At 40.9% G+C, this 23,973-nt stretch overlaps 1 protein-coding gene across 1 annotated transcript in view; it reads right to left on the reverse strand.

Annotated features, from left to right (window-relative positions):
- The window catches only part of LOC120881601 (probable histone-lysine N-methyltransferase PRDM7), a 27,816-nt gene extending 8,436 nt beyond the window's left edge, over positions 1 to 19,380 (reverse strand). Inside the window, 4 exon segments of the mRNA XM_040265309.1 lie at positions 12,035 to 12,084; positions 16,992 to 17,099; positions 17,406 to 17,529; positions 19,372 to 19,380. Of these exon segments, the coding sequence (XP_040121243.1) occupies positions 12,035 to 12,084; positions 16,992 to 17,099; positions 17,406 to 17,529; positions 19,372 to 19,380 (291 nt within the window).
- Between the last annotated feature and the right edge of the window lie 4,593 nt (positions 19,381 to 23,973).

Consider the following 23,973-nt stretch of genomic DNA (forward strand, 5'->3'; position numbering starts at 1 on the left):
GGTTCATGTTTGGGAACGCATGTACACTTGTGGTGGATTCATGTCAATGTATGGCAAAACCAAAATAAAATAAAATAAAATAAAAGGTAAAAAAAAAAAAAAAACAACTAGAATTCATATCTTAAGGTTCTTCCCCTTCAACATTCTGCATAAAAGTAAGAGCAAGGCAGGGAGAATAGTTGGAGGTCAGGGAAAGAAGAGGGTAAGGGCTCATAAGGAAATCCAGGGTTTTTCTGTTAATTAGTGGATGTTTGATGGTCGAGGAAGTATGAAAAATTACAGAGGGGACAAAACACATCTGGAAAGTATGGTGACAAAGCAGTGAGATTGAGAAGAGAAAAGACAACCGGCAGAAGGACATTTAGACAATAAAGAAAATGAACTGAACGTTGCAGGTTGCTATGTCCTAGAAACAATGTTTGAATTGAAGTAGCTGGCCTCATCAATTCTGCTTGAAGAAGGCTGTACGACTAGCTGGTTCTCCTCAATTTCCTGATCCATAAATAGGTATACATTCTAATTCTAAATGTTACAGTGGACATGAAATTTAATAACATTCAACAAATTGTTGTGTGAGCTATTTAATACAGTATGCATGTCAGTGTACACCCTTGCCATCAATATATTCTCTCAACTGCCTGTATAATTGAAGTCTAGCTCACAAATACTATCTTCAGCATTCCTTGAATTCTTATTCCTAGATGAATGTTTAAATGTGGAGTCACTCATTCACAAAACATTCAGGGGGCCCTCAGGGGCTTTGAGCAGAGCCTGGACTTCTGAGAATTAATGGGTATGGGCTAGGCTCTCAAAGCTCACAACACAGGGGCAGGCTAAACAAATGATTCCAAACAGGATAGTTGCCTAATCAGAGCTCAGAGGAAGGGCTTGTTACTTCCTCCTACAAGAATGAGCATTTGAAATCATGTGCAGATGATGTGTTTCTACTCAAAAGCAATTAACCTATCTGAAGTCCTTCAGTTCTTTTCTTTCTTTTTTTTTTTTGCCAGCGACTTAGCAGTTTATTTATCATTATTATTATTTTTCTTTACAATATTGTATTGGTTTTGACATACATTGACATGAATCTGCCATGGGTGTAGATATGGTCCTAAACCTGAACCCCCTCCCAACTCCCTCCCCATCACATCTCTCTGGGTCATACCAGTGCACTAGCCCAGGCACCCTGTATCATGCATCAAACCTGGATTGACAATTCATTTCACATATGATAATATACATGTTTCAATGCCATTCTCTCACCCTTGCCTTCTCCCAGAGTCCAAAAGACTGTTCTATACATCTGTGTCTCTTTTGCTGTCTCGCATACAGGGTTATGGTTACCATCTTTCTAAATTCCATATATATGTGTTATTATACTGTATTGGTGTTTTTCATTCTGGCTTACTTCACTCTGTATAATATGCTCCAGTTTCATCCACCTCATTAGAACTGATTCAAATGTATTCTTTTTAATGGCTGAGGAATACTCCATTGTGTATATGTACCACGGCTTTCTTGTCCATTTGTCTGCTGATGGACATCTAGGTTGCTTCCATGTCCTGGCTATTATAAACAGTACTGCGATGAACATTGGGGTACACGTGTCTCTTTCAATTTTGGTTTCCTTGGTGTGTATGCCCAGCAGTGGGATAGCTGGGTCATATAGCAGTTCAGTTTCTAGTTTTTTAAGGAATCTCCACACTGTTCTCCATAGTGGCTGTACTAGTTTGCATTCCTACCAACAGTGTAAGAGGGTTCCTATTTCTCCACACCTTCTCCAGCATTTATTGCTTGTAGACTTTTGGATCGCAGCCATTCTGACTGGCAGTAATGGTACCTCAAGGTGGTCTTGATTTGCATTTCTCTGATAATGAGTGATGTTGAGCATCTTTTCATGTGTTTGTTAGCCATCCGTATGTCTTCTTTGGAGAAATGTCTGTTTAGGTCTTTGGCCCAGTTTTTGATTGGGTCGATTATTTTTCTGGAATTGAGTTGCAGGAGTTGCCTGCATATTTGTGAGATTAATTTTTTGTCAGTTGCTTCATTTGCTATTATTTTCTCCCATTCTGTAGGTTGTCTTTTCACCTTGCTTATAGTTTCCTTTGTTGAGCAGAAGTTTTCAATCTTAACTAGGTCCCATTTGTTTATTTTTGCTTTTATTTCCAATATTCTGAGAGGTGGGTCATAGAGGATCCTGCTGTGATTTATGTCAGAGAGTGTTTTGCCTATGTTCTCCTCTGGGAGTTTTATAGTTTCTGGTCCTATGTTTAGATCTTTAATCCATTTTGAGTTTATTTTTGTGTATAGTGTTAGAAAGTGTTCTAGTTTCATTCTTTTCTTTTTCTTTTGATTTAAAATTTTTTTTTTATTTTTACTTTATTTTGCTTTACAATACTGTATTGGTTTTGCCATACATTGACATGAATCAGCCATGGGTGTACATGAGTTCCCAATCCTGAACCCCCCTCCCACCTCCCACCCCCTATCATCTCTCTGGATCATCCCCGTGCACCAGCCCCAAGCATCCTGTATCCTGCATCTAACATAGACTGGTGATTCGTTTCTTACATTATGGTATACATGTTTCAATGCCATTCTCCCAAATCATCCCACCCTCTCCCTCTCCCACAGAGTCCAAAAGTCTGTTCTAAACATCTGTGTCTCTTCTGCTGTCTCGCATACAGGGTTATCATTACCATCTTTCTAAATTCCATATATATGCTTTAGTATACTGTATAGGTGTTTTTCTTTCTGGCTTACTTCACTCTGTATAATAGGCTCCAGTTTCATCCACCTCATTAGAACTGATTCAAATGTATTTTTTTAATGGCTGAGTAATACTCCATTGTGTATATGTACCACAGCTTTCTTATCCATTCATCTGCTGATGGACATCTAGGTTGCTTCCATGTCCTGGCTATTATAAACAGTGCTGAGATGAACATTGGGGTACGTGTCTCTTTCAATTCTGGTTTCCTTGGTGTGTATGCCCAGTAGTGGGATTGCTGGGTCATAAGGCAGTTCTATTTTCAGTTTTTTAAGGAATCTCCACACTGTTCTCCATAGTGGCTGTACTAGTTTGCATTCCCACCAACAGTGTAAGAGAGTTCCCTTTTCTCCACACCCTCTCCAGCATTTATTGCTTGTAGACTTTTGGATTGCTGCCATTCTGACTGGTGTGAAATGGTACCTCACTGTGGTTTTGATTTGCATTTCTCTGATAATGAGTGATGTTGAGCATCTTTTCATGTGTTTGTTAGCCATCCATATGTCTTCTTTGGAGAAATGTCTATTTAGTTCTTTGGCCCATTTTTTTGATTGGGTGGTTTATTTTTCTGGAATTGAGCTGTATAAGTTGCTTGTATATTTTTGAGATTAGTTGTTTGTCAGTTGCTTCATTTGCTATTATTTTCTACCATTCAGAAGGCTGTCTTTTCACCTTGCTTATAGTTTCCTTTGTTGTGCTGAAGCTTTTAATTTTAATTAGGCCCCATTTGTTTATTTTTGCTTTTATTTCCCATATTCTTGGAGGTGGATCATAGAGGATCCTGCTGTGATTTATGTCGGAGAGTGTTTTGCCTATGTTCTCCTCTAGGAGTTTTATAGTTTCTGGTCTTATGTTTAGATCTTTAATCCATTTTGAGTTTATTTTTGTGTATGGTGTTAGAAAGTGATCTAGTTTCATTCTTTTCCAAGTGGTTGACCAGTTTTCCCAGCACCACTTCTTAAAGAGATTGTCTTTTCTCCATTGTATATTCTTGCTTCCTTTGTCAAAGATCAGATGTCCATAGGTGTGTGGATTTATCTCTGGGCTTTCTATTTTGTTCCATTGATCTATATTTCTGTCTTTGTGCCAGTACCATACTGTCTTGATGACTGTGGCTTTGTAGTAGAGCCTGAAGTCAGGCAGGTTGATTCCTCCAGTTCCCTTTTCTCAAGATTGCTTTGGCTATTCGAGGTTCTTTGTACTTCCATACAAATTGTGAAATTATTTGTTCTAGCTCTGTGAAAAATACCATTGGTAGCTTAATAGGGATTGCATTGAATCTATAGATTGCTATGGGTAGTATACTCATTTTCACTATACTGATCCTTCCAATCCATGAACAAGGTATATATCTCCATCTATTTGTGTACTCTTTGACTTGTTTCACTAGTGTTTTATAGTTTTCTATATATAGGTCTTTAGTTTCTTTAGGTAGATATATTCCAAAGTATTTTATTCTTTTCATTGCAATGGTGAATGGAATTGTTTCCTTAATTTCTGTTTCTATTTTCTCATTGTTAGTGTATACGAAGGTTAGAGACTTCTATGTGTTGATTTTATATTCTGCAACTTTGCTATAATCATTGATTAGCTCTATTAATTTTCTGGTGGAGTTTTTAGGGTTTTCTATGTAGATGATCATGCCATCTGCAAACAGTGAGAGTTTGACTTCTCTTCCAATCTGGATTCCTTTTATTTCTTTTTCTGCTCTGATTGTTGTGGCCAAAACTTCCAAAACTCTGTTGAATAGTAGTGGTGAAAGTGGGCACCCTTGTCTTGTTCCTGACTTTAGGGGAAATGCTTTCAATTTTTCACCATTGAGGATAATGTTTGCTGTGGGTTTGTCATATATAGCTTTTATTATGTTGAGCTATGTTCCTTCTATTCTTGATTTCTGGAAGGTTTTTTTTTTTATCATAAATGGATGTTGAATGTTGTCAAAGGCTTTCTCTGCATCTATTGAGATAATCATATGGTTTTTATTTGTCAATTTGTTAATGTGATATATTACCTTGATTAATTTGCGGGTATTGAAGAATCGTTGCATCCCTGGGATAAAGCCCACTTGGTCATAATGTATGATATTTTTAATGTATTGTTGGGTTCTGTTTGGTAGAATTTCGTTAAGGATTTTTGCATCCATGTTCATCAGTGATATTGGCCTGTAGTTTTCTTTTTTTATGGCATCTCTGTCTGGTTTGGGTATTAGGGTGATGGTGGGCTCATAGAATGAGTTTGGAAGTTTACCGTCCTCTGCAATTTCCTGGAAGAGTTTGAGTAGGATAGGTGTTAGCTCTTCTCTAAATTTTTGGTAGAATTCAGCTGTGAAGCCATCTGGACTGGGCTTTTGTTTGCTGGAAGATTTCTGATTATAGTTTCAATTTTCGTGCTTGTGATGAGTCTGTTAAGATTTTCTATTTCTTCCTGGTTCAGTTTTGGAAAGTTGTACTTTTCTAAGAAATTGTCCATTTCTTCCACGTTGTCCATTTTATTGGCATATAGTTGCTGATATTAGTCTCCTATGATCCTTTGTATTTCTGTGTTGCCTGTTGTGATCTCTCCATTTTCATTTCTAATTTTATTGATTTTATTTTTCTCCCTTTGTTTCTTGATGAGTCTGGCTAATGGTTTGTCAATTTTACTTATCTTCTCAAAGAACCAGCTTCTGGCTTTGTTGATTTTTGCTATGGTCTCATTTGTTTCTTTTGCATTTATTTCTGCCCTAAGTTTTAAGATTTCTTTCCTTCTACTAACCCAGGGGTTCTTCATTTCTTCATTTTCTAGTTGCTTTAGGTGTAGAGTTAGGTTGTTTATTTGACTTTTTTCTTGTTTCTTGAGGTATGCCTGTATTCCTATTAACCTTTCCCTTATCACTGCTTTTACAGTGTCCCAGAGGTTTTGGGTTGTTATGTTTTCACTTTCATTCATTTCTATGCATGCTTTGATTTCTTCTATGATTTGTGGGTTATTCAGCAGCGTGTTGTTTAACCTCCATATGTTGGAATTTTTAATTGTTTTTCTCCTGTAATTGAGATCTAATCTTACTGCACTGTGGTAAGAAAAGATGGTTGGAATGATTTCAATTTTTTAAAATTTACCAAGGCTAGATTTATGGCCCAGGATATGATCCATCTTGGAGAAGTATCCATGTGCACTTGAGGAAAAGGTAAAATTCATTGTTTGGGAGTGGAATGTACTATAGATATCAATTAGGTCTAACTGGTCCATTGTCTCATTTAAAGTTTTTGTGTTTCCTTGCTAATTTTCTGTTTAGTTGATCTATCCATAGGTGTGGGTGGGGTATTAAAGTCTCCCACTATTATTGTTAATTCCCCCTTTCATACTTGTTAGCATTTGTCTTACATACTGTGGTGCTCCTATGTTGGGTGCAGATATATTTATAATTGTTATATCTTCTTCTTGGATTGATCCTTTGATCATTATGTAGTGTCCTTCTTTGTGTCTTTACACAGCCTTTATTTTAAAATCTATTTTATCTGATAAGAGTATTGCTACTCCTGCTTTCTTTTGGTCTCTATTTGCATGGAATATATTATTGCAGTCCTTCACTTTCAGTCTGTATGTGTCCCTTGTTTTGAGGTGGGTCTCTCGCTAACAATGTATATAGGGGTCTTGTTTTTGTACCCATTCAGCCAGTCTTTGTCTTTTGGTTGGGGCATTCAACCCATTTACATTTAAGGTAATTATTGATAAGTATGACCCCATTGCCATTTACTTTATTGTTTTGGGTTCAAGTTTATGCACCCTTGTTTTGTTTCCTGTCTAGAGAAGATCCTTTAGCATTTGATGGAGAGCTGGTTTGGTGGTGCTGAATTCTCTCAGCTTTTGCTTGTCTGTAAAGCTTTTGATTTTTCCTTCATATGTGAATGAGATCCTTGCTGGGTACATTAATCTGGGCCATAGGTTATTTTGTTTCATCATTTTAAGTATGTCCTGCCATTCTCTCCTGGCCTGAAGAGTTTCTATAGAAAGATCGGCTGTTATCCTTATGGGAATTCCCTTGTGTGTTATTTGTTGTTTTTCTGTTGCTGCTTTTAATATCTGTTCTTTGTGTTTGATCTTTGTTAATTTGATTAATATGTGTCTTGGAGTGTTTCACCTTGGGTTTATCCTGTTTGGGACTCTCTGGGTTTCTTGGACTTTGATGACTATTTCCTTCCCCATTTTAGGGAAGTTTTCAAATATTATCTCCTCAAATATTTTCTCAAGGTCTTTCTTTTTATCTTCTTCTTCTGGAGCTTCTATGATTCAAATGTTGGGGCATTTAACATTGTCCCAGAGGTCTCTGAGATTGTCCTCATTTCTTTTAATTCATTTTTCTTTTTTCCTCTCTGATTCACTTATTTCTACCATTCTATCTTCTACCTCACTTATCCTATCTTCTTCCTCCATTGTTCTACCGTTGGTTCCCTCCAGAGTGTTTTTGGTCTCATTTATTGCATTATACATTATATATTGACTCTTTTTTAATTTCTTCTAGGTCTTTGTTAAACCTTTCTTGCATCTTCTCAAAACTTGCCTCCAGGCTATTTATCTGTAACTCCATTTTATTTTCAAGATTTTGGATCACTTTCACTATCATTATTTGGAATTCTTTATCAGGTAGATTCCCTATCTCTTCCTCTTTTGTTTGGTTTGGTGGGCATGTATCCTGTTCCTTTACCTGCTGCCCATTCTTCTGTCTCTTCATCTTGTTTATATTGCTGTGTTTGGGCTGGCCTTTCCCTATTCTGGCAGTTTGTGATTCCTCTTTATTATGGTGGTTCCTTGCTGTTGGTGGGGTTGAATGGTTGCCTTGTCAATGTTTCCTGGCTAGGGAAGCTTGTGTCAGTATTCTGGTGGGTGGAGCTGGATTTCATCTCTCTTGAGTGCAATGAAGTGCCCAGTAATGAGTTTTGAGATATCAGTGGTTTGTTGTGAATTTGGACAGCCTGTATATTGACATTCGAGGCTATGTTCCTGTGTTGCTGGAGAATTTGCATGGTATGTCTTGCTCTGGAACTTCTTGGCCCTTGGGTGCTGCTTGGTTTCAGTGTAGGTACAGAGGCATTTGATAAGCTCCTATCGATTAATGTTCCCTGAAGTCAGGAGTTCTCTGGTGTTTTCAGGCTTTGGACTTAAGCCTCCTGTCTCTGGTTTTCAGTCTTATTCTTACAATAGCCTCAATACTTCTCCATCTATACTACACTGATGATAAAGCATCTAGGTTAAAGATGAAAAGTTTCTCTACAGTGAGGGACACCCAGAGAGGTACACAGAGTTACATGGAGAAGAGAAGAGGGAGGAGGGAGATACAGGTGACCAGGAGGAGAAGAGGGAGAATCAAAAGGGGAGAGAGCAAGCTAGCCAGTAATCTCTTCCTTATGTGCTCTCCACAGTCTGGATCCCTCAGAGATGTTCACAGTGTTACACAGAGAAGAGAATAGGGAGGAAGGAGACAGAGGTAGCCAGAAGGATAAAAGGGGGAATCAAAAGGAGAGAGACAGATCTAGCCAGTAATCAGTTCCCAAAGTGTTCTCCACAGCCCAGAATACACAAAGAGATTCACAGAGTTGGGTAGAGAAGAGAAGGGGGAGGGAGGAATTAGAGGCGACTTGGTGGAGAAAAAGGAGAGTCCAAAGGGGGAGAGAGCAGTCAAGCCAGTAATCTTGCTCCCAAGTAAAAATAGGTACTGAAGATTGTGTTCTTTAGTTACAAAATTAATAACAAATACCAAAAAGCAAAGATTAAAAATCTAGTGTAGAGGTTGGATTCTCAAAAATACAATATTAAAGAAAAAAACAAAGTCACAAAAATTATAATATATATATCTGAAATTTGCTTTAAAATAGTTTTTTTTTTTGCAAAGTAATAGTAGGATATAAAAATGAAAATTAAAGGAGTAATAGAGGTCTTAAAAATAAAAAAAATAATTTAAAAACAGATAATAGTAAAAATATATCTAGGATTTTCTCTGGTGTTGTGGACAGTGTGGGGTCAGTTCATTTTCAGATAGTTCCTTGATCTGGCTTATACTTCTCAAGATCTATAGGACCCTTCCTATGTTCAGTTCAGTTCAGTCACTCAGTCGTGTCCGACTTTGCAATCCCCATGAATTGCAGCATGCCAGGCCTCCCTGTCCATCACCAACTCCCAGAGTTCACTCAGACTCACGTCCATCGAGTCAGTGATGCCATCCAGCCATCTCATCCTCTGTCGTCTCCTTCTCCTCCTGCCCCCAATTCCTCCCAGCATCAGAGTCTTTTCCAATGAGTCAACTCTTTGCATGAGGTGGCCAAAGTATTGGAGTTTCAGCTTTAGCATCATTCCTTCCAAAGAACACCCAGGACTGATCTCCTTTAGAATGGACTGGTTGGATCTCCTTGCAGTCCAAGGTGCTCTCAGGAGTCTTCTCCAACACCACAGTTCAAAAGCATCAATTCTTTGGCACTCAGCTTTCTACACAGTCCAACTCTCACATCCATACATGACCACTGGAAAAACCATAGTGTTGACTACACGGACCTTTGTTGACAAAGTAGTGTCTCTGCTTTTGAATATGCTATCTAGGTTGGTCATAACTTTCCTTCCAAGGAGTAAGCGTCTTTTAATTTCATGGCTGCAATCACCATCTGCAGTGATTTTGGAGCCCCCCAAAAAATAAAGTCTGACACTCTTTCCACTGTTTCCCCATCTATTTCCCATGAAGGGATGGGACCAGATGCCATGATCTTCATTTTCTGAATGTTGAGTTTTAAGCCAACTTTTTCACTCTCCTCTTTCACTTTCATCAAGAGGCTTTTTAGTTCCTCTTCACTTTCTGCCATAAGGGTGGTGTCATCTGCATATCTAAGGTTATTGATCTTTCTCCCAGCAATCTTGATTCCAGCTTGTGTTTCTTCCAGTCCAGCGTTTCTCATGATGTACTCTGCATATAAGTTAAATAAGCAGGGTGACAATATACAGCTTTGACATACTCCTTTTCCTATTTGGAACCAGTCTGTTGTTCTATGTCCAGTTGTAACTGTTGCTTCCTGACCTGTATATAGGTTTCTTAAGAGGTAGGTCAGGTGGTCTGGTATTCCCATCTCTTGTAGTCGGTGCTAACTACAGGGTTTTAATCTATTGCACCTGTCACTTCCAAGGTGGTTCCCTCTGTTTGTTTTAGCTTCTTCTGTTTGCTGGTCTCTTCAGTGTCTAATTTCCGCCCTGACACAAGGGGGCGGTGGTGATCACTTTTTAAGGCTCATTTGTTCAGTCATGCTGTGGGGAGGGAGGAACACTGCAAACAAATATCACTGGCATGTGCTTGCAGTGGCTCAGCCACACTGGGTTTGCCCACGCTCATGGCATGTGTGCTTTCCCTGTATACACTGCTTAGGCTCTGGGTTGCTTTGTCGGGAACTGTATGAGGCAGGCTCTAAGTTGTATGTACTTCCCAGGCCTAAACCACTCAGGTTCAGGTTCTTGGGTACTCCACAGAGGTGCAGACTTGGTTGGGCCTGCGTTTTGTGCCCTTCCCAGGTCTGGGCAGCTCAGGTGACCAGGTGCTTGGTAGGCACGGTTGCCCCCAGGTGGGGGCTGTGACTTATCACCTCCCCTGTCCCAGCTGCTTGGGTGTTCAACGGACACGCCTTCTCAGGTGTGCTGTGTATCTCTTCTGGGGAGCTGATCTCTGGCTGCGACCCTCCTGGCAGATGTCGACTGTCCAGAATCCAAAGAAGTCTTGGTTAGCAACGAAGCCTGCTTGCAGTTTGGTGGAGGATGCCTCTCTGGGGCCGCAATTGACCGTTTCTGGCTCTGGCTGCCCCCGCCTGCCTGTCTCCAATGGGGGATGGGCCGGTCTGCAGCCGGCTGGCTTTGCTCAGTCCCTTGTTCTGGGAGCGGGCCTGGTGGTGTCTTAGGTTAGGGCTTTTCGCGGGGTAGCTATCCCACAGTCTGGTTTGCTATCACAAGTTAGTTCCCTCAGATTGTCCTTGGGGCATTCAGGGCTGGTCCTTACCCTAAGCAATGCAGCTCATGCCTCCTTGTCCAGCCCCTGCTTGCTAGTGGTGGATGCAAGTGTCTGCACTGCTTCTCTGCTGAGAGTTGCTGTTAGGCACGTAATCTGTGGGTTTTAATTATTTATTTATTTTTCCTCCTGGTTATGTTGCCCTCTGAGGTTCCAAGGCTCGCCACAGACTCGCCAGTGAGAGTGTTTCCTGGTGTTTGGAAACTTCTCTCTTTTTTAAGACTCCCTTCCCAAGACGGATCTCTGTCCCTATCTCTTTTGTCTCTCTTTTTATCTTTTATATTTTTTTCCTACCCCCTTTCCAAGACAATGGGCTGCCTTTCTGGGTGCCTGCATTCAGAAGTTGTTTTGTGGAATTTATTCAGCATTCAAATGTTCTTTTGATGTATTTGTGGGGGAGAAAGTGGTCTCCCTATCCTATTCCTCCACCATCTTAGGACTGCATCCTACAGTTATTTTCTTATTTATTGTTTTTGTGTCATAAACCTGAGGTTTGTCATGGCTGCGAGTTGCTTCCTCTTATTAGAGTGGGAGGCTCTGAGGTAGGGATCATGTTGCCTTCTTCATCTTGGACCATCCACTCTACAAACTGCCCAACATGTCCTAAGGCTTCCCTTAGTCAGATGTCTTAGCATAGCCCTCACTCAGTTCAGTTCAGTCGCTCAGTCATGTCTGATTCTTTGCGACCCCATGAACTGCAGCACGCCAGGCCTCCCTGTCCATCACCAACTCCCAGAGTCCACCCTCACTAGCACAGCACAAAAGAACTGAATTTTAAAACATCTCTCAGATGAATGATATAAAGATGTATGAATTAGATGTATGAATAATCTTTATTGACCTATGAAAGTTTTAACCAATTTGTAAGGGGTTTAGATAAGGTGCTTTGGATTAGATTGCACTACCATTGATACATAATCAAACTTTTTTTTTACCTCAGTTTCTTGATCTATAACGGTGATAGCTATATACCTACTTATAGGTACTGTAGGATTGTTTTAAGGTTTAAGTAAATTTATTCACATAAAAGGCTTAAAGTCTATAATATTGTGAAAATAATATAACAAATAGAACAGCCTACTATTGTTGCTGTTCTTACTAACTATAAAGATGGTGATGATATCAGACATTGTGCTAAAGCTTCAGGACAGGAAGGCAGCAGTCTCCAGAATCTCTGTGTTTTCTCCTATTCTTACCTGTTACTGGATCCATGGAGAGGATTTTTTTGTCAATAGGATTTGGGAAATACTCACCTTTTGGTGTTTTCTGTGCTCCACTCTGAAGGCCTTCCTAGAAGGTTTACCTAGGAAATGATGAGAAATAGTGTTTTGATGGGTAAATATTTCCAGTCTCTGGATATTCTAATTAAGGACACAGAATTCTGAGCCAGAGAGTGACAAGGACAAGGAATAGCAAAGGAGGAATAGAAACTGATTTCTGTATCATCAACTCCTATGCTTCCACTGGGAGCATTACATAATTTTCTTAAAATTAAAAAAAAAAGAAACTTCATTTGTGCTTCATCTGAGGTCCATAAGGTATATAATAAAGTTACTAGCCTTTCATGACAAAAATATTCAACAAAGTAGAAATAGAAGGAAGTAACTGCAATATAATAAAGGTAAATATGAAAAGTCCATCTCTAACATCAGAGTCATCAGTGAATAGCTGAAAACTTCTAAGATCAAGGAAAAAAGGCTAGGATGCCCATTCTCAACATTTCTATTCAACATAATATTAGAAGTCTTAGGGCATTAGATTAGAAAAGGAAACCAAAGGCTTCCATTTGGAAAGAAAGAAGTAAAATTATGTCTGTTCACAGAGGACATGATTTTAGAAAATCTTTAAAATTCCACACACACAAAAAAACCTGCACAGAAAGTTGTACAGTACGGAATCAATATTCAAATACATGCAAGAACAATCAACATTCCAGATAGGAAGATAAGAAAACAATCTTATTTATATTTTTAAAGCTATAGTCAAGAGCTAATTTGAATTAAAAAAATTATTTTTATTTATTTATTTGTGCCAGGTCTTTGTTATGGCGTGTAGGATCTTGTTCCCTGATGTGGGACTGACCTCAAGTTCTCTGCATTGAGAGTGTGGAGTCTTAGCAAGTGGACCCCCAGAGAAGTCCCAATCATCTTATTTATAATACTATCAAAAAGAATGAAATAATTGGGAGTAAACTTAAGGAGATGAAAGAATTATACATTGAAAATTACAAAATATTGCTGAACAGAATCTGACAAGAGTAAATAGGAAGGTGTCTCACATTTATGGATGTGGAGACTTAATATTATTAAGCTGTTCATACTACCCAAAGCAATTTAAAGATTCAGTGTAATTCTTATTAAAATCCCAGTGGAATTTTTTTCAGATATACAAAGTCCATCCTACAGTTAATATGGAATCTCAGAGGAACCCAAATAGACAAAACAATCTTAGAAAGAACAGAAAAGCTAGAGGCCTCTGATTTCAGAACATATTACAAAGGTACAGGAACCAAAAATTGTAGTTTCAGCATAAAGTGCATGCTTAGTTGCTCAGTCATGTTGACTCTTTGAGACCTTTTAGACTGTAGCCCACAAGGCTCCTCTGTCCAGGGGATTTCTCAGGCAAGAATACTGGAGGGGATTGCCATTTCCTTCTCCAGGGGATGTTCTTAACTCATGGATTGAACCCACATCTCCTGCGTCTCCTGCATTGAAGGCAGATTCTTCACCTGCTGAGCCACTGAGGAAGCCCACTGGCATAAAGACAGATGTACCAATAAATGAAACAGCATAGACAGCCAGAAATAAACTCTTGGATACATGGTCTAATGATCTTTATCAAGGGTGTCAAGACAACAGGACAAGTTTAATCCCTGTAACAAATGGCCCTGGAGAAACAAAATATCCATATGCAAAATAATGAAGATCTTACATCACAAAGAAAAATCAACTCAGAATGGATTAAAGGCCTAAATGTAAGACTTGATAAGACTCTTAGAAGAAAACAAGGGTGAAGCTTCATGACATGAATCAGGAATGATTTCTTAGATATGAAACCAAGTGCACAAGTATTAGTAACAAGGTAAAAATAGACAAATGAGATTATGTTAATCTTAAAACCTCTGTGCAACAAAGGACACAAAGTGAAATGGATGAATAGAGTGAAACAAAGGAACAGAGTAAAAGACAAACTACAGGATGGTAGAAAATATTGTAAAATATGTATCTGATAAGGGGTTCATAAGTATACACCAATATGAAGGCTACTTATAAGCCAGGAGGAGAACCTGATTGACCACAATGGCACCCTGATATCACACTTCCATGCTCCAGCATTGGAAGAAAACAAACTTCTGTGGTTTAAGCCATGCAGTCTGTTTCATTATGGCAGCCTGAGCTGACGAACATGGTGGGAGAAGGCACTGAATAGACATTTCTCCAAAGAACATCCACAAATGCCAATAAACATATGAAAAGATGCCCAATATTACTAACTAATAGGGAAATACAAATTAAACCACAATGGAAATTATCTCATATCTTCTGTGATGGCCAATATGAATAAGAGGACAATAGCAAGTTTGGTTGGAGAAGGCAATGGCACCCCACTCCAGTACTCTTGCCTGGAAAGTCCCATGGATGGAGGAGCCTGGTAGGCTACAGTCCATGGGGTCGCTAAGAGTCAGACACGACTGAGCTACTTCACTTTCACTTTTCACTTTCATGCATTGGAGAAGGAAATGGAAATCCACTCCAGTATTCTTGCCTGGAGAATCCCAGGGATGGGGGAACCTGGCGGGCTGCCGTCTATGGGGTTGCACAGAGTCGGACACGACTAAAGCGACTTAGCAGCAGCAGCAGCAACAGCAAATTTGGTAAGGATATGGAGAAATTGGAACACTTATACACTATTGTTGGGAATGTAAAATGTTTCAACCTTTACAGAAAACAGTATGGAGTTTCCTCAGAAAATTAGAACTGCTGTATGATCTAGCAATCCAACTACAGAGTATATTTCCATAAAAAATTGAAAGCGAGATCTTGAATAAATCTTGTGCACATCTACGGTCATTGCAGCATTATTCCCAGTTGGCAAGATGTGGAAACAATCTAAATGTTCATTGGTGGATAAACAGATAAAGATTATATATATCATATATATTATATACCCATGCACACAATGGAATGTTTTGAAGCCTTAAAAAAGAATTTTAGCATATGTGACCTCAGGGATGAGACTTGATGATATTATGCTAAGTGAAATGAACCAATCAAAAAAAGACAAATATTGCATGATTCCACTTCTGTGAGGTACCTAAATTAATCAAATCCATGGAAACAGAAAATACAATTGTGGTTGCCAAAGACTATGAGGAGAAAGAATTGGAGAATTGTTGCTCAGTGTGTGTAAGGCTTCAGATATGCAAGATGAAAAAGTTCTACAGATTTGCTGTAGAGCAATGTGTACATAGTTAGCAATAGTGTACCATACACTCAGAAATTAGGAAGGTAAATAAAGATGTGTAGAGGTATGGTGGGAGAAGGCAATGGCACCCCACTCCAGTACTTTTGCCTGAAAAATCCCAAGGATGGAGGAGCGTGGTAGGCTGCAGTCCATATGGTCGCTAAGATTTGGACATGACTGAGCGACTTCACTTTCACTTTTACTTTCATGCACTGGAGAAGGAAATGGCAACCCACTCCAGTGTTTTTGCCTGGAGAATCCCAGGGACTGGGGAGCCTGGTGGGCTGCTGTCTATGGGGTCGCACAGAGTCAGACATGACTGAAGCGACTTAGCAGCAGCAGCAGCAGAGGTATGGTGAACCATGGGGTATGTATTCCCTATGAAGAATCTCTCTTCACATCAAAACCTTTGGTTTTCATTTCTCTTACACCAGTTTTCATAACCTAAGGGAATAGATGGTCTTCCCTGGTTTAAGAATTTGCCTGCCCATGCAGAGGACACAGGTTCAGTAGCTGGTCCAGGAAGAGTCCATTTTCTGTGGGGCAACTAAGCCTGTGTGTCACAAACTACTGAGCCTGCATGTGCTCTGCCATAAGAAGCCAGTCACTGCAACCAGAGAAAGCCCCTGCACAGCAGTGAAGACCCAGTGCATCCAAAATTAAATAAATAATTTTTAAAAATCTGGGAGAACAGAAATCCATTAATGGAGAATCCTAGAACTATCAAAATTGTTTTCTCCAGTCTAGGCAGATTACCTCTTCTAAACTCTCTGAGCAACAGAAGAGAAAGTGAGCTGCTCACTTTTATTTTATAATGAGTGTACTTAATTTTTTATTTACCTGAGGCTGTTTCTGGTCAGTGAAATGTGGGAAAGATCAGGGAGAATATACAGTTCTCTCAAACCCTTTCCCAGATTCAAAACAAAGAATTTGTTTCACCTTAGGGTAAGAAGATCATGTGGTGTTAGTTTTTTATACACACTTAAATAATGTATCTTGACATAATATGTTAATCATTTGCTCTTCTAAGAGATTTACTCCAATAACTGAATTATTATGAGATTAATATTAGAAATCTCTTTGGTGAATTTATAGCCTAAGGTATCTTTAATTGCCTTTCATTAAGAATGTTTAGCAAAAATAATTCTTTTAAAAAAGGATCATAAATTTTAAACAAAAAGCATTTGAGAATTATACTGGAAAACCTATACATTCATCTTCATTCAGGCTTATGTCAATATTCAGCCACAACTGTTAGGGGCCAAACTCCAGCCATGACAGGCTCAGCGAGATATACTGGGCCCAGGACCTGAGTCATGTTTCCTTAACAGAGCATGCATTCCTTGACCAAATTAGGAGAACTTCCCATACACACCAACCAAAAAGAGACAGGATATGCACTCATCCTACTTAGCCAATCATGTAACACCAGCTACCCCTGTAACTGAGACAAAGAACTGCCTGTATATAAGCCACCATACTCCTTTGTTCGGGGCTCTTGTCAGATTCCACTGTGTTGGATGAGACTTGGGCCGTAGCGCGCTAGAAATAAACTCCCTTCTTGCCTTTGCATTACTGTGGTGGACTTGTTCTCTCTGTCAGTTCGGAGACACGGGCATGATGCATAACAACAACCACTTCAGAATGCTGAAAATTATGTTTTCTTTGCTAATGGCTGAGATGCAGTTGAGACCTTAGCCCAGGCTGGTTTTGGGAAGACACCTCTACATCCTCCTGGCCCCTCACCTTGCTGCCACGGTGTCCATTCTTCATCAGAATCCTCAGTATCATTTCCCTGGGGTTTGATGACCTGCCTGCGGTGATGCATGAAAGCTGGTCGAGTGGCTCTGAAACCTGGAAAGAAGCAAAATATATGTTCTAAGAAGGAGGCACAAAGCACAGAAGCAATGGAAAGTGTCACAAAGTCAGGGAAATCAGTAGGATGGGCTGGGAGCATGTAGAACAAGGCAAGAGGTGAGCTCTGCACTGCCAGGGTCAATCCCACTTTGGTAAAACAATAAAAATTTCCTGCAGGTTAGTCTCCACACAAAAGGGAACTGTGAGCAGATGAAACCATCTAAGAGAGGACCAAGGAAACACTGAGGCTGAAGACCTGTTTCATGCTTCCCAGGCTCACAGGCACCCAGCATTTCCTGTTACCTATAGCGAGCAGCACTTCATAGTTCCTTTTCACATTCCCATATCAGATTTTTTCCCATTCTCCCATCTCTGCCCATTCTTCCTTGGGGAAGTATATGGAAATGTCTTTGAAAGCACCTTTGGCCTAAGGAAAATAATAGATTTCATCAGGGACCTACTAATATAAGTCAGACCTTGGAGCTGACTTCTCCTTCTCCTTTTGTGCAGGGACTAGCCTGAAGCTACTGGATGGTCTTTGTGAGACAGGGACAAAGACTTTGCTTCCTGCCTGTGTCCTACTTAACTGAAAAAACACTGAACATTTTCCTAACTCTCCCTGGACACAGAGCAGTTGATGATGCTAGTATCCTGTTTTGTCCTGCTCCACAACACCGTCTCAGACAGGACCAGGCATTCCCATCCTGTGTACATTCACAGAGAAGTTCACTCAACTGCCCAGTCAAGCAGTCTGTTGTCCTTTAGGGACTGGGGCTGTGTCCTTCCTATAGAGCTGGCTTAGAGCCCAGCTTTGCCACCTCTGCCTCTCACTGTGAGCTTCCACTCTGTTCTCCCAGCATCTCCCTCAGTTCTCTCCTCTGGAGACCTGTTTCAGCTCATGGCCATGGGAATGCCTCAATGCCAAGGTGCCTATAGAAGGAGAAGATGTGCTGAGATAGCCCAGACCATTATCCAGAACCTGGTCTGTCTTCCTTGGGTGGAGTGTCTAGGGTGGGAAGGTGTAGGGAAAGTCAGAGTGAGGGTGTTGGTGGGGTGGACAGATTCTGACCAGCTATGAAAGGTCACCCTAACGTGAACTAGATTTGGTTTCTTTGGTTCCCCTACAATTCAGTGCCTCTGAGGAAAGGCACTGGGAAGGATGTGTCTGTGGGGGGCAGAGGGAATCTTGAGGAGACCTGGAAGCCCCTAACTGCTGGCCTGGGGTCAGGCTGAAATCAGGGCTCTGTTCCAGTGCAGGAGAGGGAATATTTCTCCAAGAAGGGTTTTGAGGATCTCCCCCTGGGGACTGTGAAAAATCTGGGCCAACATGGGTTCTACGTTTAAGGGAAAAGTTGTTCAGCTTGAGGAGATCTGGGACACAGGGGCTGAAGGAACTGGGATCCTCAGACAGGGGACTGGGGATCTTTCAGCTGATGTCAAATGTGCAGCGTGAGAGAACTTGGGATCTTTGAAGCTGAGGAAATCGGAGGTTTCTTATTAAGGGGCTTTAAGTCTCTGACAGGGAGGACAGTGGGGTCTTGAGGACAAAGAGTTTTAAGAGCTCCCAGGCTGAGGTATTCAGGGTCTCTGAGGTAAAGGAAATTTGGTCTCTCTGCGGGTGCTATTTTGAGGGTGCCTCAGGCTGACCCGAACTGGGGTTACTCTAAGTATTTGAGAGTCACAGCACTAAGGTAATTCAGTGTTTCTGCCAGTGAAGGGACTTGGAGTCCCTGAAGCTGACGAATTGCGAGCTCTCCTCAGTTTCCTCAAAGCTGACGGGATTTGGGGCCTCTCACCCTGGAATTTGAAGCCGTCACTCTGAGGGTTTATGAGGGTTGCGCAGGGTGCGTTCCGTTCAGTCTCCTTGCTGTGCTGCGGCACTTCTGACCCCAACCCGTGTCGGGATAACAGCTCAGTGGCTAATCCTCCCACGCTGAAACAAAGTGAAGGGGGTGCAGCCTTCTTGTACGGTTCCAAGCACAAGTAACCAATCGGGGCTGCAAGCGAGGCAGTCCAGCCAATAGGCACCGAGAGGGTGCAGAGAGCGAAGGAGGCCTCGCCCAAAAGCTGGGGGAATGGCTGCTCGGGGGCGTGTCTGTAAAGAAGCCTCCAGTGCGCAGGTGCACTTGTTTTCAGGCATGGCCTTTTAGGCCTGGATTCTCAAGTGGGCGCATTGTCCTCAGGCTGGATGTTTCCTTCCAGTGCCCTCAGCTGGAATCACGACTCCACCAGACTGTAGTCGTTCTCCCGGATTTTCTCCTAGGCCTACCTGTGCCATACCTGGTCAAATCTAGTTTGGGGAAGAACTCTATGTGGTGAGTACTGCATTATTCAGGGGGAAACTGTGTAATTAACTAAATTCTGATGAGACACAAGATAAACAACATATGGTCAAACATTTAAATGCAACACATGGAATAAGAAAGAAAAAAACTTGGAGGAATTTTAATCTCAAAGTAGAAGTGGCACTTATGAGTAGTCTGTATGTTTAATGTAAGTATCAAAAGCCTTCAAAAATCAGATATAAATAAAAACTCAAAGCCTTGCAAGTGTTTTCTGTAAAACGAGGCATTGAAGTGGAGGACGATGGATCCACAGAGATGAGTTTGCTTGACACCTATTGGCTTCTCAAGATAAAATAGGGACACTGTTTCTGGCCCTTAGCTAGATTGCTCACAGGTTAAAAAAAAGGTGATTTCCATGTATTGGAAGCAAGAGTACTGACTGTAGAATTAGCATCAAGTGGTGGTTGGGAGTCTGGATGGAGAAATGTTACCAGAAAAGTGAATTCATCTCATGGTGGTGTTGAGCCAGAAGATACAACCTAGCCAAAGCTCACGGGAAGGAAAAGTGTATTACTTGCGGGACTTTGGAGAATGCCGTGCAGCTTTCTGAAGCACTGTCTCTCTAAAGTGCAAAGGTGGGAAGCTTTAATCTATGGGAACAGGCATGTTGAGGCTTCCATGGTGGCTCAGACAGTAAACAATCTGCCCACAGCAGAAGACCCAGGTTCAGTCCCTGGGTGGGGAAGATCCCCAGAGGAGGGCATGGCAATGCACTCCAGTATTCTTGCCTGGAGAATCCCATGGACAGAGGAGCCTGGTGGGCTACAGTCCACAGGGTCGCAAAGAGTTGGACACGGCTGAGCGACTTCATTTCATTTATGTTCCAGCTAGTCTGGTGTAGATATAGATATCTATTCTTAATATTCTTTTCCCTTATCAGTTCAGTTCAGTCGCTAAGTCGTGTGTGACTTTTTGTGATCCCAAGGACCGCAGTACACCAGGCTCCCTGTCCATCACTAACTACCAGAGCTTGCTCAACTCATGTCCATAGAGATGGTGATACAATCCAACCATCTCATCTTATGTCATCCCCTTCTCCTCCCACCTTCAATCTCTCCCAGCATTGGGGTCTTTCCCAATGAGTCAGTTCTTTGCATCAGGTGGCCAAAGTATTGGAGCTTCAGCTTCAATATCTGTCCTTCCAATGAATCTTCAGGACTGATTTCCTTTAGGATGGACTAGTTGGATCTCCTTGCAGTCCAAGGGACTCTCAAGAGTCTTCTCCAACACCACAGTTCAAAGGCGTCAATTCTTGGGCACTTAGCTTTCTTTGTAGTCCAACTCTCACTTCCATACATGACTATTGGAAAAACCATAGCTTTGACTAGATGGAACTTTGTTGGCAAGGTAATGTCTCTGCTTTTTAATATGCTGTCTGGGTTGCTTAGAGCTTTTCTTCCAAGGAGCAAGTGTCTTTGAATGTTATGGCTGCAGTAACATTTCCAGGGATTTTGGAGCCCAAGAAAATAAAGTCTCTCACTGTTTCCATTGTTTCCCAGTCTATTTGCCATGAAGTGATGGAAATGAATGCCATAATTTTGTTTTCTGAATGTTGAGTTTTAAGTCAGCCTTTTGACTCTCCTCTTTCACTTTAATCAAGAGGCTCTTTTGTTCTGCTTCACTTTCTGTCATAAGGGGGGTGTCATCTGCATATCTGAGTTTATTGATATTTCTCTTTGCAATCTTGATTCCAGCTTGTGCTTCATCCAGTCTGGCATTTTGCATGATGTACTGCACACCTAATTAAGCATGGTGACAATATACAACCTTGACATATGCTTTTCCTAATTTAGAACCAGTCCGTTTTTCCATGTCTGGTTCTAACTGTTGCTTCTTGACCTTCATACAGATTTTTCAGGAGGCAGGTAAGGTGGTCTGGTATTCCCATCTTTTGGGAATTTTCCAACAGTTTGTTGTGATCCACACAGTCAAAGGCTTTGGCCTAGTCAATAAATCAGAAGTAGATGTTTTTCTGGACTCTCTTACTTTTTCTATGATCCAGTGGATGTTGGCAATTTGATCTAAGGTTCTCTCCCTTTTCTAAATCCAGCTTGAACATCTAGAAGTTCTTGGTTCATGTATGTTGAAACCTCACTTGGAGAATTTTGAGCATTTGTTTGCTAACATGTTAGATGAGGACAATTGTGCAATAGTTTGAACATTCTTTGGCAGTTCCTTTCTTTGGGAATGGAATGAAAACTGACCTTTTCCAGTCCTGTGGCCACTGCCGAGGTTTCCAAATTTGCTGGCATATTGAGGGCAGCACTTATTTTTAGGACTTGAAATAGCTCAGTTGGAATTCCATCACCTCCACTAGCTTTGTTCATAGTGATGCTTCCTAAGGACCATTTGACATTGCTTTCCTGAATGTCTGGCTCTAGATGACTAACAACACCATCGTGGTTGTCTGGGTCATTAAGATCTCTTTTGTATAGTTCTTCTGTGTATTCTTGCCACTTCTTCTTAGTATCTACTGCTTCAGAAATGGCCCATAGCATTTATTTCCTTTACTGTGCCCATCTTTGCATGAAATGTTCCCTTGGTATCTCTAATTTTCTTAAACAGATCTCTATTCTTTCCCATTCTGTTGTTTTCCTCTATCTTTTTACATTGTTCACCTAAGAGGTCTTTCTTATATCTCCTTGCTGTTGTATGGCACTCTACATTCAGATGGGTGTATCTTTTTCCTTTTCTCTTTTGCCTTTAGCTTGTCTTCTTTTCTCATCTATTTGTGAAGCCTCTTCAGACAACACCTTTGCCTTTCTGCATTTCATTTTGGTGGATGATTTTGACCGTGGCTTCCTGTACAATGTTAGGAACCTCCATCCATAGTTCTTGAGACATTCTGTTGACCAGATCTAATCCCTTGAATATATTTGACCCTTCCACTGTATAATCATAAGGGATTTGATTTAGGTCATACCTGAATGGCCTAGGGGTTTTCCCTGCTTTCATCAATTGAAGTCTGAATTTTGCAATAAGGATGTCATGATATGAGCCACAGTCAGCTCCCAGTCTTGTTTTTGCTGACTCTACAGAGCTTCTCCATCTTTGGCTGCAAAGAACATAATCAGTCTGATTTTGATATTGACCATCTTGTGATGTCCACGTGTAGGGTCTTCTCTTGTGTTGTTGGAAGATGGAGTTGGCTATGACCAGTGCATTTTCTCTGCACAACTCTTTTAACCTTTGCTCTGCTTAATTTTCGAGGAAGGCAATGGCACCCCACTCTAGTACTCTTGCATGGAAAATCCCATGGACAGAGGCGCTTGGTAGGCTCCAACCATGGGGTTGCTAAGAGTCGGGCAAGATTGAGCGACTTCACTTTCACTTTTCACTTTCATGCACTGAGGAAGGAAATGGCAACCCACTCCAGTATTCTTGCCTAGAGAATCCCAGGGACAGAGGAGCCTGGTGGGCTGCCGTCTATGGGGTTGCACAGAGTCGGACACGACTGAAGCGACTTAGCAGCAGCAGCAGCAGCAGCTGCTTAATTTTGTACTCCAAGGTGAAACATGCCTGTTACTCCAGGTATCTCTTGACTTCCTACTTAAAAAAAAATAATTTATTTATTTTAATTACAGGATGATGACTTTACAATATTGTGGTGGTTTTCCCCATACAGTGACATGAGTCAGCCATGGGTGTACATGTGTCCCCCTGTCCCAAACCACTCTACCACTTCCCTTCCCATCCCATCCCTCTGGGTTGTCCCAGTACACCAGCTTTGAGTGCCCTGTTTCATGCATCGAACTTGGACTGGTCGTCTGTTTCACATATGATAATATACATGTTTCAGTGCTATTCTGTCCTAGCATCCCACCCTCCCCTGCTCCCAAAGAGTCCAAAAGTCTGTTCTTTACATCTGTGTCTCTTTTGCTGTTGTGTTTAGAGTCAGTGTTACCATCTTTCTAAATTCCATATATATGTGTCAGTATACTGTGTTGGTGTTTTACTTTCTGACTTACTTCACTCTGAATAACAGGCTCCAGTTTCTTCCACCTCATTCGAACTGGCTCAAATGTGTTCTTTTAAATAGCTGAGTGATATTCCATTGTATATATGTACTACAACTTTCATAACCATTCGTCTGTCCATGGACATCTAGGTTGCTTTCATGCCCTAGGTATTGTAAGGATTGCTGCAATGAACACTGTGGTATGGGCATCTCTTTCAATTCTTGTTTCCTTGGTGTGTTTGCCCAGCAGTTGGATTGCTTGGTTCAATGGCAGTTCTATTTCCAGTTTTTTAAAGAAATGTCTATGCTATTCTCCATAATGGCTATACTAGTTTGCATTCCCAGCAACAGTGTAAGAAGGTTCCCTTTTCTCCATACCATGTCCAGCATTTATTGTTTGTAGACTTTCAGATGGGAGCCATTCTGACTGGGGTGAGATGGTCCCTCAATGTAGTTTTGATTTGCATGTCTCTGATAGTGAGTGATGTTGAGCATCTTTTCATGTGTTTGTTAGCCATTTGTATGTCTTCTTTGGAGAAATGTCTGTTTAGTTCTTTGGCCCACTTTT

This window comes from Oryx dammah, unplaced genomic scaffold, assembly GCF_014754425.2.
Source record: "Oryx dammah isolate SB20612 unplaced genomic scaffold, SCBI_Odam_1.1 HiC_scaffold_23, whole genome shotgun sequence".
NCBI lineage: Eukaryota > Metazoa > Chordata > Mammalia > Artiodactyla > Bovidae > Oryx > Oryx dammah.